This window comes from Emys orbicularis, chromosome 6 (genome assembly GCF_028017835.1).
Source record: "Emys orbicularis isolate rEmyOrb1 chromosome 6, rEmyOrb1.hap1, whole genome shotgun sequence".
NCBI lineage: Eukaryota > Metazoa > Chordata > Testudines > Emydidae > Emys > Emys orbicularis.
In genome coordinates this window covers 95,528,335-95,541,960 of record NC_088688.1, presented here as the reverse complement: position 1 = coordinate 95,541,960, position 13,626 = coordinate 95,528,335, and the positions used below count along the sequence as shown (strand labels likewise).

Genomic DNA, 13,626 nt, shown 5'->3' with positions numbered 1-13,626 from the left:
AGAACACATTTGTTTTTATGTCAAATGACAATGAGACTAACCGAAAAAAATTGGAGAGGGAATATATATTAGAATTTAGCAGGTTATATGTATACACACACCTTTGTGTGTGCACCCACATATGTACGTAGATACACTCTGGTAACCCCCTGTGCAGTGAACATTCCCTGGGCCAATACAAAATAAATCATAACATATTACCATTGACTGTCTGGATTCTGAAAATGGACAAAATATTGCAAATTCAAGACCAAGGGCAATTTAGAATACATTTCTAATCAATGACTGGAAATCTGACTTTTGAATTCTACATCATAGTTAATAAGATTCCAGTGCTAAAAAGAGTATTTACAAGTGGAAACCCCCTCCCCGAGATGCTAATTTAGCAGCAATAAGTTTTAGGAAGGAAAAAAAAGCATCCAAACCTAAGAAAATAAGAAAAACTCAGCACTGATGTTAGAGAGCCAGGGTAACAGACTTGGCTGGATTACATCTCCCAAGATGCACCACGGTTTCTCTTCTTGCTGAGACACTGTGGTGCATCACAGGAATCACATGGCTGCTGCGCACAGAGGAGATGTAATCTCTGGCCCACAGAGAAAAATGGGAGCATGAGGTACCCGAACTACCAATCCCATGGGGCACCAAAGTAGCATTTCTGAATGGAAATTTTCTGTTTATGAACAAAAAAGATGTTCACTTCAGTTTTTCGACTGAAAGTAAACATGTTTCATGGAAAGCAAAAATTGCCAAAAATTCCGTTACACAAAAACCCAGTTTCCATAGAAAAGTAATTTAAATAGAACTTTGACCAGCTTTGACAACTAATCAAGAAAGGGGTAGAAGTGAAGGAAGGAAGTATGTAAGTGTAGTGTTTTTAGAAGTACAGTTAACTACAATAAGTCCACCTCTATTAGACTATCCCCATCTTAATTAACTATTATGAAGTGTACCCAATGTTTCCAGTACAGTTGTTTTATTGCAGAAGCAGACCATTAAGCACACAGTTGTTTCTGTTCTCTTGGATGGTCAAAGACCCCATGAAGTGTCACAGGAAAAGAATCCACACAGCCGATTCTGGGTACACCTGAAGGGGACTAGGTGGTCATGTTTTGCTATGGGGTCACTGGATGAAAAAAAGCTTATAGTTCCTGCTCCAAACATTATTTAAGGAACACCCAAACCGTTTATAATACAGAAATACGTCTTAGCATACACCAATACAAGCATATTTATATTAATAATGCACACATACTGTCTTTCTAAAAATGGATAGATAATCTAAGTTTTCTAATTCAGAAGTTAGCAGATCCTACAAATCAAGATCTAGAACTACAGCTAGCAAAAATACACTATAAAAGTCAAAGCAGAGGTTTTATGGAGGAGAGGAGCTAGTGTTAAAACCTATAGAAATAAATATTTTTAAATATCTGTCTTCTCATCTAGCCTAGTGACAGAGAGACAATGACAGAGACAGACAGAGAAAGAGTTACGGAGTTAAAATCATTACTATTAAAGCATTCTTGCCCTGGGTTGAGTAGATTAACCTACTTGCTGAAACACATGGTCAGTGAAATCATCATCTGTCAAATAATGGTGCTTCCAGCTATTCCCATGTCACCAGCTGGCCAGTATAACTAGACAGTTAAATTGCTGCTGCTAGTTGCTACTTTGTTGTCTCTCTCTACCTTATTCCAACATGTGGGAGAATCCTGCACAGAAAAAAATCCTTGGGAACTGATGTGTCTTCTGTTCTGCTTTTCTAGTTTGTTTGTTTTTTAAACTATATGCAGTACTGGCTTGGGGGCAGGGGATCTCAGCTGTCATTTCCATCTAGCAGTTTCCCTTTAAGAGAGCCTTAAAAATGTGAGCAGATATCAAGTGATCTCTAAAATTGGAAGGACAAGCAGCTGGGCTCAATTACTGCAGCAACAGGCTGTGGGCTAGTAGTGGTAAAATTTGAAAGGACTCCTCCCACCAAACAGCCAAAACATTTTTAGTGTAAAATGAGTCAGTCAGTTAAAGTTGGTGTATATTTCAAATAGTCTTACTGTCCCTCCCCTTAAGATTCTGAGGCCGGCCCTGGGCATATTAAGGTGTCCAGTGATGGAGAGGAAAGGAATAGACTGGCCAAGGTCAGAGGAAGCAAGCTGACCTAGGGAGAAGGCTCCATGTTTCAGAACACAAGCCATGCATGACAACACAAGGACTCTGAACGAACCCTGAGCCGAGCCCAAAGAATGCTCTAGAGTGATGAGGAAACAGAGGCAGGGAAATGCATGTAGGGTTTATTAATTATTATTATTATTATTTTTTACAGATCTGTACATGTCTCGTGATTTAATAAAGAGCAATTCTGTGTTAGATTTCTGGGCAAAGTATCTGTGTTATATGCTATACCCACCATGTGGCCCCTTGAAGATGTAAACTTTGGGAAGAGTTCTGGGAGAAGGTGTGTAAAGATACAGCAGTATTCGGAGGGGCTAGCACTGGTTCTGGGGTCTGGGCTGGGGACCACATGGTCACAGCTGTCAGGACAGGGTGCTAGACAGGATCTGCACCTTGAGACTGTGGCTGGACTTTGTTCAGACTCTGGAGGCTGAACACCCAGCAGCGAGGTCTCTTCACAGCTATCTGGTAGACTGCCAGCAGTGGAGCCTGAGCAGATCAGTGTCAGTGGAAAAGGACAGTCATGCTTAGAAATATGTTAGTTGGTCATGAAAAGAAATTAAGGGGAAAAAAATCTATTACCAAGATAGGAGAACTAGTTCTTGACATACTGATAAAATTACACAAGCTATATAATGCACAGTATTGAATGGTCATCCTTGGTAGTCTATCAGGCCCTGAAAACATCTGCACTGCCCTAAATCTCCAACTAATAATCTCTTGAACATTATAAAATGTACTGCTGCTTGCCAGTGCTGAGATGCTAACCAATACTGACAGATTAATGGAAAGAAGGAGAATGAGAGGGAGGGAAAGACTACGAATGTTATAAATCACCAGCTGAGGAGCTCTGACTGTATCAGAACTAGGATTTAACCCTCTATCACAGGGGTCGGCAACCTTTCAGAAGTGGTGTGCCGAGTCTTCCTTTATTCACTCTAATTTAAGGTTTCGCGTGCCAGTCATACATTTTAACGTTTTAAGAAGGTCTCTTTCTAGAAGTCTATAATATATATAACTAAACTATTGTTATATGTAAAGTAAATAAGGTTTTTAAAATGTTTAAGAAGCTTCATTTAAAATTAAATAAAATGCAGAGCCCCTGGACCGGTGGCCAGGATCTGGGCAGTGTGAGTGCCACTGAAAATCTGCTCGCGTGCCGCCTTTGGCACCCGTGCCATAGGTTGCCTACCCCTGCTCTATCACAAGAACAAAATTCCTGCTTTGTTAGAAATCATTATCCTAAGGCAGAAGATGGGTCTCTACTCTAAATGCACCAAGAGAAAAGCACCTTTTATCCTTGAGACTTTTTCATGTCATTGGCTAGCTGTAAAGAAATGCAAAGGGAGACTATGTTTTTTGTATCTTTTAAAAAGTCTCACAGGAACACAATGGTTACTGCATTACCTACACACAGAGAAAGAACTGCTGACAAGAGGCACAAGCAAAAGAAATGAATCCTATTTATTTATCAAATTACTAAAAGTAACTATTTGGCGAGTTTACTCAGGTTTTCCTTCAACTAGAACTGTTGGGGGTTTTTTGTATATAAATGAAACTTGCTGTAATTAGCCAATATGAGTTCAGTAGTAACTTCAGCCAGTACAATACTTCTAATTAAAATATCACTATCAGGATTTGTTTAAATATTCATGGTGCTCAGGTACCAAGGTGACAGATGCCTTATTAATAGCTAGAATAGATGGATCAGTAGCCCCTTGATTACAAAACTATTCAGCGGTGGACATTTTGAATGACAGTTTGCTAGAATAAAAATTACACTGTGTACAGAACACACAACCCTTGCAGATAATTATCACATATTTATACAATTTCTTATTACTGAGTTACCAAACACACACTTTAAAAAATAAAAAATAAATACCTGGGTGTGAAAGTGTAGGGAGGGCTTATAACAAGATATAATGTAAAAACAACTCACGTGCCCTTTTAAAATCCTCAACTTTTTCACTGCATATGCCCACATTCTCTGTAGAGCTTGAGCTGTCTTCATTGTTGCAGGGTATATAATCTGTTAGGGGACTCTGTGCATCCCAGTCTTTTCATCAGTTTCCACCACTCAACAATGTTATGTAATTCTAATACAATAGTGGCCTACATACTCAACAAATCCTGCTGTCATTTCACACAGTAACACATCAAAACACAAAGAAGAAAAATCTAATACCTAAACAAACTCCACTTATGAGACAAAAACCAATCTTAATTAAAGACAATTTTAAATGTCTCAACACAGATTAATATGCAGGAGGTTTTTTAAATTCTAAATAGTTAATACTTATGATATTTTTTCCTATAAGTATACCTGAAACTTTAAGACAAGGTGTGCATTTGTGGTTATTTAAAAAGTCAGACTATGCTAGTAGTATTTTATATTAATAACCTGTGACTAGAATAAATCTTAAAGCTGAACTCTAGGCCCCAATCCTTCAAATTCTTATGGACCTGACTAACTTTATAAAAGTGAGTAATTCCACTGAACTCAAGTGATTGCTCATGTATGTAAAATTATTCATATGTATAAATACTTGCAGGATTAGGGCCTTATTTAGCTCCAGCAAACAAAAAGTGAGCAAAATATTGAAAAGGAACATCATGCCAATCTCTCAGTGACTGCCAATACTGTTTAGTTTTTTTCCTGAATACTAAATCAATAAAAACAGGACAAAAAGTTAGCAATACACCCTAAAGAGATCACTTTACTGTAAAATAAACTATCGGTCCATTATCAGTGAATGCTGTAAACTTTTGCAGATTTATACCTACAATCTTTCCTCCTAGGCTTTATATAAGAAAGTTTCACAAAGAGTTAACTTAAACGTCAAACACAGAGAAACAGGCATTTGTGGCAAGTTTAGCACGTTCACACACACAAAAAATAGCTTGTAGATTTCATCTTTCAGTGTTGGAACACATTTGTAAACTGTTGAAGACTCATGCAACATTGGAAAACATCAGGCCGTTTTTCCACAGGACAGGTTTAATGCAGAGCCTTGCTTTGCAAGCTTGCACATGTAATCTCCTATATTTCTCTGCACTCACCAGGAGGTCTAGAATGGAAACAACACTGAGCTTCCAAGACACAACTGCCAACAACGTGTTCTACTACATCAAGGACCGTTCCTTCAGCACCAACAAGGAGAAAGTTGTTTTGTAGGAACCTGGGACTAACAAGCTGGGCTTTGCATCCCAAAGGAATGTGGGGTTACTCAAAAATAACTTCATACTTTAAACAAAAGTTAGTTCACAAAGAAGTTTTCAAATTTCATAGTTTTTCCTCCACCAAAACAACTAGTGACATAGCAAATATAAAGCTGGCCTGCTTTTAAGAAATGCTGTTCACCCATAATGTGCAGCAAAATGGGGGCTCCACCCTGCAGGTGCTGGGCTCTCTGGCCTGACTTGGCAAACCTCTTAACATTAAGCATGCAAGGAGTCCCACTGCAGCCATGTGCTTTGCTAGATCAGGGACAGAGTGCTCAGTAGCTGGTAGGTTTGAGACCTAAGAGTTGTACATGCTCAGCAAGTCTGAAAAAAACAAAAGAAAAAAAAAACAGGCCAAAAGCAAGTAAAATACACACATTCCGCTGCACCCCCAGACATTACATTAAAAAAAACCCACCAACAAAAAATGGTCAGTTGCAAGAAATCCAAAGAGAGGGCACAGGTCAGTCTTTTTACCCATCCCAGACGTCACTAATACAGAATGATCAGAGACCCAAATTCAGAGCATGGATAGACCCATTGAAGTAGAAGAATGAGTTAAATAAAAGTAAAATGGGCAAGTACAAATGATCTGGCAGGGCTTGTGGGAACAGAATTTAAAACAAAAGTAAAAAACCATTCAGAAGAACATTTTTTACCTGTAAATATTGTTTCTGTATCTTTGATGTCTTCTTGTTGCTTATTTTATTTAAACAGGCAGCAGGAACAATTACACAGAAGCACAGATTTTGGCACTCACTGGTAGCCCTGTCTTGGCTCTCCTGTTTTTCCCAGATTGAGTGTCCACAGTGTTCCAAACACAAAGTAAATACTAAATAGGAAAAATGTAACAAAAAATGAAATACGTTGACAGTGCCTAGCCGTGAGAAGTTAAAAACTTGCAGGAGGAACCAGGATCTATCCAACAATAGTAGAACCAGACCTACAAGCCACACCTGCTTGGACCAGGGGGAGCAATTACAGTACAGGGGGCCTTGTTTGCTTGGGTCTTGCCAAACCTTTTGTACAGCAGAGTAACTGAGGGAAAGAGAGATGAAAGATTGCTTTTTTGCTCTGGCGGAATCATCGCTACAAAATGCCCAACTTTTCATGCTTCTGCTGCAAAACAGAGGGATGCTCTTCCCACATATATCAGGAAATAGGCACCCAAAGTCATATGTTGAGTAGGAGACAGCAGACTTTTGGACTTCTTCACCTCCAGAATGAGATATTTTAATATCTTCACAATTGGAACTCCCCAAGCCACTGGTAAGAAGGCGCCCTGAAGCAAACAACTTTCCAAGTGATGTATCAACAGCTCCCCACCACCTGTTCTCAGGTGGGCTGTGAAGACAGTCTTCATCTTGCCAGAGAGACCTGGGACCAAGGCAAAGGTGAAAGGAGTCCATTACTGCAGGCGATAATTCCCCAGGCAAAATTGCCACAGTTAGGAAGTGGATGGCATGTGGAGATAAGAATCTTGGTGAGTTCATGTGGATTCTAGTTTGGAGCTCTTTTTGGAGACAAACTGATTTACCCATTTCAGGATGTGAAGGTTGCTCCCTGATTCCTTGCGGACTTCTAAATAAACAAATTAGATGCTTGTGAATCTCTTCTCTGAGTGGAATGGAATGAGGATGTGAATGTTTTGCAGGTGATGCACAGTGAGCAGGAGTATGTCTCTTTTCCCCAGGACTTGGGGCAGCGAGGAGAGGAAAATATAAGGGAGAGGTGGAAGTTCTTGTCCTAGAGGGTCTCAGAAAATAAAGGAGAGAAGCCTGCTGTTGGAGACCGCTTCTTTCCATTGATTGAGACAAACCAAAAGCTTCCTCCTTGTTGCCACCCTCTGTTGAGGGGAAAGAGAGTCAGAATTCTTGGTGAGGCTGGTATTCGTTGGTCCGACCTCTTCCCCTGTAGCCAGAGAAGTGAACGGTCTGGTTTACCGGATACCTGTATCTATACCTGCCAGGTCTATATGAGGAGGGAGGATACCTGACACCCTTGTTAGGCCTGTTGGAGGCACGGGAGGAGTTAGAGGCCTGAGGTTTTTCTTGATCTCCTGGCATAACTGTACTCTTTGAAAGATCCTTTAAGGCCTGGTCTAAGGTTTCCCCGAAGAGGTGACCCCCATCATAAGGAAGGCCAACAAGTTTGAGTTTGGCTGAAAGTTCCCCACCTGTTAAGGGACGGAGCCAAAGGGCTCTCCTAGCCACTGTGAGAGTTGCTATGTTATGGGCAGCCAGGTGGAGGGAATCCTGGGCTGCATCATGAAGATAGCGGGATGCCAGATCACAAAGGGTGCACACCTTGCGAGATGACTTAGAAACAGGCCTCTTAGAGTGGGGCAATAATTTCCTTAGCCATTCCACCAGTGACCTAGCTGCATACAGGGAATAAATGGAAACTGAAAGCTGGATGGTAGCAAATTCATAGGCACTCTTAAGAGCCTCATCTACCTTACGTTCTAAAGGGTTCATGAGAACAGTTTCTCCCTCAACAGGACATGAAGATTTGGTGAAGAGAGATGCTATTGCAGAATCAACTCTTGGTGCAGAGGCCCACAGGTTATCTTTCCCAGCTGGAAGTTTGTAAAGCTTAGCCAGATGAGTAGGCAATATAAACTGAGCATCTGGAGCCTGCCAGATGTTTTTAATTAAGGCACTGATGGATGGGTGAAGGGGAATGGTATCATCTGGCTTCTCCTCCACAAGATGGGGCAATTTCCTTGAGCCACTTCGTGAGGTATAACGTTTTAGCCTGAGTTGCTTCATAAAATATTTGCACAGATAGGGTAGATCCTCAATCAGGAATCTTCGAGATGAGTCTGTTTCACCAGGTGTTTCCTCAGGCTCGGAGGACACCACTTCCCCTTCCTCAATGAAGTCAGAGGAGACTTGGGGAGCCTTGGTAGAGGATCTCCCCTTTACGTCTATCAGGGATTTGCTGGATGAATGTGGTTCATATGGCCCTTCCTCAGGCTCAGAGAACATCACTTCCCCTTCCTCAAAGGAGTCACTTATGAAAGGAATCAGGGACATTGCTTGCACTGAATTCCCTTTGGCCGATAATCTTCTATACTCTCTGAAATCCATCTTCGCTTCCTTTGGAGCTCTAGGAGCTGAAGTAAAAGGAACTGCTTTTGTGCAGGGTGGAGCTGTGAAAGCTCTAAGTAAAGTCACTGGTCTGCTAATCTTGACAGGGAGTGCTTGGGAAGCAGAAGGAGCCCTTGCCTTCACAAATGCCTTAGTGATAAGAGAGGCACGGTCTGGCAAAAAAGTGGGAGGCAAGGTCACATCTTCCACAGATAATCTTGGAGCAGAGGGAGGAATAAGAGCAGAATTTCCTACCTCCCATGCAGACTTCTGTGCTGCTGAAATAACTCCTTCAAAAGAGCAGCTGACCAGCATTGAGAAGCAGAGTCCCGGATTGCTGAATGGCTGAGGTTCCTGGACAACAGAGACAAACTGGACCCATAAAAGTAGCTTGCGAAGGATGATCACAATGGGAACACTTCTTGCCTTTCTTCTCTTGCTGGTCCATTCTGGTTAACATCACAGACATTGAGAAGAAGCAGCACGAGGAGTAGCGTGCAACTGCTTCCCAGTGAAGCAGAGAAAACTGGGAAGACGACAAGGCAGGACTGCAAGTAATGACGGCACAGTGCTATATGCAACATGATTGGTGCTGCTTCCTGCCACTCAAGCAAAGCAAGGAACTACCTCTTTCTCCAGATGGATGCATTACAAGGGTACACAAACTTGCAGTGTAAAGTCAATGTCATATCACCCCAAATCAAATAATAAATATTAGTTATTATACAAGTATTAATAGACACCGACTATATGGCACTCGTTTAGCAACTGAATACCAGTCCTTGAGAAACAAGACATGCTTTTCACATGGAAAGTAATTTGGTGCACAGAGTTTTGTTCAAGTGCACAATCTTTCTAAAGACTTGGCTCATATAGCACCATGGAAAAGCACTTTATAAAGAAAAGTTTTATAAATCCCATTTTACCAATGGAGACACTGAGGCATAGGGAGGTAGAGTGATTTAGCCATGATGGACTTGTCTTCACAGGGAGACAAAAAACAAGGTGTGTCCTTAACTCTTTGAATTCGCTTGCTCAAGTTAACTAACACAAGGTTAAAACCTTAGTGTCTCCAAGGTAATCTATAGTTTTAACACAAGTTAGCAGGTCAAGGTAAATCCTAGGCTCCCCCATAGTCTAACTCAACTTGCTAACATGGGTGAAGACTAAAAACTGCATTGGCTTCACTAGGAGTTTACCTTGTGTTAGTTAACTCGACATAAAGAACTAAGGACATACATTTTTGCTTAGTGAAGAGACACCCGATTTCATTGGCAGAACCAGGAACAGAACACAGGCCTACCCCCCCTACACCTGGACCCCTCTGACAAGCCCCCAACACCCTGACCCCCACCCCACTGATCCCCAACCAGCTGCACCTGGACCCATACCGAATCAAGCCCCACTCTCCCAGCACCTGGACCCCCCACACAGTACACCCCCCCCACCCAGACTCCCCCACTGAGCCCCAACCACCTTCACCTGGATCCCCTGGAGAGTCCCATTGACCCTGCACCCAGACCCCTGGAATGAGACCCTGTACATCCAGATTTCCCACCGAGCCACCTGCACCCAGATTGCCCCCCACAGAAACCTTTCACCCCACACCTGGATCCCTCCACACTGAGCCCCTCCACACTTGGATCCTGCTGGGCTGAGCCTGCCCACCCACACCTGGTGCAGAGGGGCAGGGTCCCGGGGTGTTTCTGGGGCAGACCCAGCCCTTGCACTGTGTCGGGGTCAGGTGCAGCCTCACTGCGAAGTCCCTGTACCTGGGGAGGTGGGGGCTTCAGGGTGATCTCCCACCTCAATGCAGCCAGTGGCCTGTGCTCCCACTGCCATGCTGGAGCCACATTTCTTTATTGACAAATAAAATTTGCAGAATTTTCAAATAATGTGCGCATAATTTTTTGGTGCGGAATTCCGTCAGGAATATCCCTGGCATAGTTTTACCTATTTTTTTACTGCCACTCAAGACACCTTAAATAAAACACATTAGTGACCAGGCATATAATTATCTGGGAAGTGATAAAATTAGGGCAATTTGGAAAAATATAAGTAAATAAAAGATATTATGGAAATGTTGCCGATCTCGGCTTAACTTGTAAAAAAAAAAATGTATTCCAGTAAGACACTCCCATTCAAAACATTTCAGTCTTACCCACTTTCATCTAAAAATGTGAAGGCCGAGATACTCTACAAGAGTGATATGGAGCAATCAGCTTGAGACATCAAAAGAGTTCTCATTTTCAAAACCTGGGGGCTGAAAAGCAGATCCATGTAAAAATGTCTCAAGTTTGGTACCCAAAAATCACTAAGAGACATTGAAAAACTCAGAAAAAATTCTTTGCAGAGTTCTTGTTCCATCGTTTCTTATATTACTTAATTACCCTCTCTACCCATCCCCTTTTAGCTTTCCATTCTCCACCCACCCACCCCACCTGGATTAACCTTCCAAAGGTGTTTACTTAAAATTTTCCATCTCTGGGGATGTGTATTACTGAAGGGAAAAATAAAATTACGTCTATAATATTAGATGGAAGAGACAACTCATTTCCTTCCCTCGTTCCTCACACTATATGTTAAAATTAAGTGAAAAATTTAACAGGAGTTGAAATTCTCTCTCACATGGAAACCTAAATGCATTGACAGAAGTGTACTCAGAGACCAAGGGAACTATAGAGTTAAATGCTAAAACCCAAAAATAGAATAAAAACCCCCAAATCCCTCCAACAGTTCACTAGCTATCTAAACATCACTTCTGTATACTGTGGGCCTGATCCTCAGCAGGTATAAATCAGCACAGTTTCGTGTCCCGATCCAAGGCATGTACATTATACACTCCATATTCCACTAGATGGTGCAATGATACAACTACACAAGTCAGGACACCGACTCTCTCATATGCAGAGTTATGTTGGAAACTAGAAGTGTGTGTATGCGTGTGTGTGTGTGTGTGTGGGTAATACGTTGAAGATAACGACAAAGCAGATTTGGCGCAGAATAACGCACACTTTGGTTGGATTTTTCTGCATATTATTTTTGGCCAGAATACCTCAATATGGTGCTAGTGCAATGATAACTTTCCTTAATTATCTCTGCAACAGAGTGGACTCGAAATATAGCTGAGTGAATAGCGTATTATAAAATTATTCAAGCTATATTCCAGAAAAAGAGGCCAATCTATGAACTTTTCTTCTTATTTCTCTACCTAATATTCCTCCAGATTGATAAAAGAGCACTTAGAATGGATAGTAAAATACTAGAGCGTGACTACATTTAATCTGAATAGATAAAATAAATAGAAAGTCATCTTTTTTGGACTAATCTGCAGATTTTGCTACATATTTTTGGGCCAAAAATACAGTGGCTATAATTTAATGGTGAGGTTTTCACAAGCTTCTAAGGATTTAGGAGCACTAGTTCCACTGGTAGACAAATGGGACTTGTGCTTCTAAATCGCTCTGGTAATTTTGAAAATCCCACTCTATATTTTTGAAGTGGCTTTCATCCAGCAAGCTCTCAAGTCCCATATTTATCTCTCCTTTGTCATACTATGTATGGCTGGAGCCCAGGCTCTAAGCCATGCATATGGAAGTCGTGCCAGGGCTGCCCAAAGGATTCAGCTGGCCTGGGGCAAAGCAATTTCAGGGGCCCCTTCCATAAAAAAAAGTTGCAATACCATAGGATACTATATTCTCGTGGGGGCCCCTGTGGGGCCCGGGGCAAATTGCCCCACTTGCCTCCCCCCCTTGGGCGGCCCTGAGTCGTACAGGGTACATCTACACTGCAAAAAAGACCCATGGCAGGGAGTCTCAGATCCCGGGTCAACTGACTCGGCCTTGCGCTATGGGGCTAAAAATAGCAGCGTAGATGTTCGGGCTTGGGCTGGAGCACAGGCTCCAAGATAGGGATGCCAACTTTCTAATCACACAAAACCAAACAACCTTGCCCCGCCCAGTCTCCAAGGCCCTGCCCCCATTCACTCCATCCCCCCTCCCTCCATCGCTCGCTCTCCCCAACCCTTACTCACTTTCACCGGGCTGGAACTGGGGTGGGGGTGGGGGTTGAGGACTCCGGCTGAGATGAGGGCTCCAGGGTGGGGCGAGACATGAGGGGTTCAGGGTACGGGACGGGGCTCCAGGCTGGGGCAAGGGTGCGGGAAGGGGTGAGGGCTCTGGGATGGGGCCAGGGATGAGTGGTTTGAAGTGTACGAGGGGGCTCCCGTCTGAGGGGTTTGGAGTGCGGGAGGGGGCTCAGGGCAGGGGCAGGGGGTTCGGGCTCTGGGGCTTACCTCAGGTCCCAGTTGGTGGCGCAGTGGGGCTAAGGCAGCCGCCCCCGCAGCTCCCATTGGCTGCAGTTCCCGGCCAATGGGAGCTGCAGAGCTGGCACATGGAGTGAGGCAGCGTGCAGAGCCCCTGTGGCCAACCCTGTGCCTAGGAGCCGGACATGCCTGCTGCTTCCGGGAGCCGTGCAGAGCCAGGGCAGGCAGGGAGCCTGCCTTAGCCCCACTGCACTGCCAACCAGACTTTTAATGGCCCAGTCAGCTGTGTTGACCAGATCCACCAGGGTCCCTTTTTGACCGGGCATTCTGGTTGAAAACTGGATGCCTGGCAACCCTACTCCAAGACCCAACCTCCCCTTACTGGGTTCAGAGCCCAGGCTCTAGCACAAGCCCGAATATCTACACTGTTATTTTTAGCCCCATAGCATGAGGCTGAGTCAGTTGACCCAGGCTCTGAGGGGAAGTCTGCACAGGGATAAAAAAACCTGCGGCTGGCCTGGGTCAGCTGACTCAGGGAGTGGGGCCTCAGGCTGCAGCCTGAGCTCTGGGATACTGGATTACATTTAAACTAAATACTCAAACTCAATACTTTAAACAAATTAAAAAAAAAACCTCACCCCACCACAAAACCATGACCTGAAAGGGTTCCTATTTCTAACTGTAAGCTTGTAAAGCAACTTTTACCTTTTGAAAGAGACCCTGTTCCTACCAACACTTACACACAGGGAATAACTTTACCTCTGGGAGTAGTCCCATTGAATTCAAGTGCTTACAGGGTTTGGGCCTTGGTCTTCATTCTTACCATGAAAATGTGAGTTTGTACCTGGGGGTGCAGGCAGAAAAAAGTAGCAATGA

General features: G+C 43.2%; 1 protein-coding gene across 4 annotated transcripts in view; it reads right to left on the bottom strand.

The window, feature by feature from the left end:
- Positions 1–7,199, bottom strand: part of TJP2 (tight junction protein 2) — a 39,173-nt gene extending 31,974 nt beyond the window's left edge. For 3 of the 4 annotated variants that reach the window (XM_065406040.1, XM_065406041.1, XM_065406042.1), the window contains exon 1: positions 4,112–4,183. In XM_065406040.1, coding sequence (XP_065262112.1) covers positions 4,112–4,183 — 72 coding nt within the window. Of the gene's footprint in view, positions 1–4,111; positions 4,184–6,053 lie in introns of those variants that run through there. The other variant, XM_065406039.1, reaches the window with a different exon arrangement.
- Positions 7,200–13,626: the final 6,427 nt, after the last annotated feature.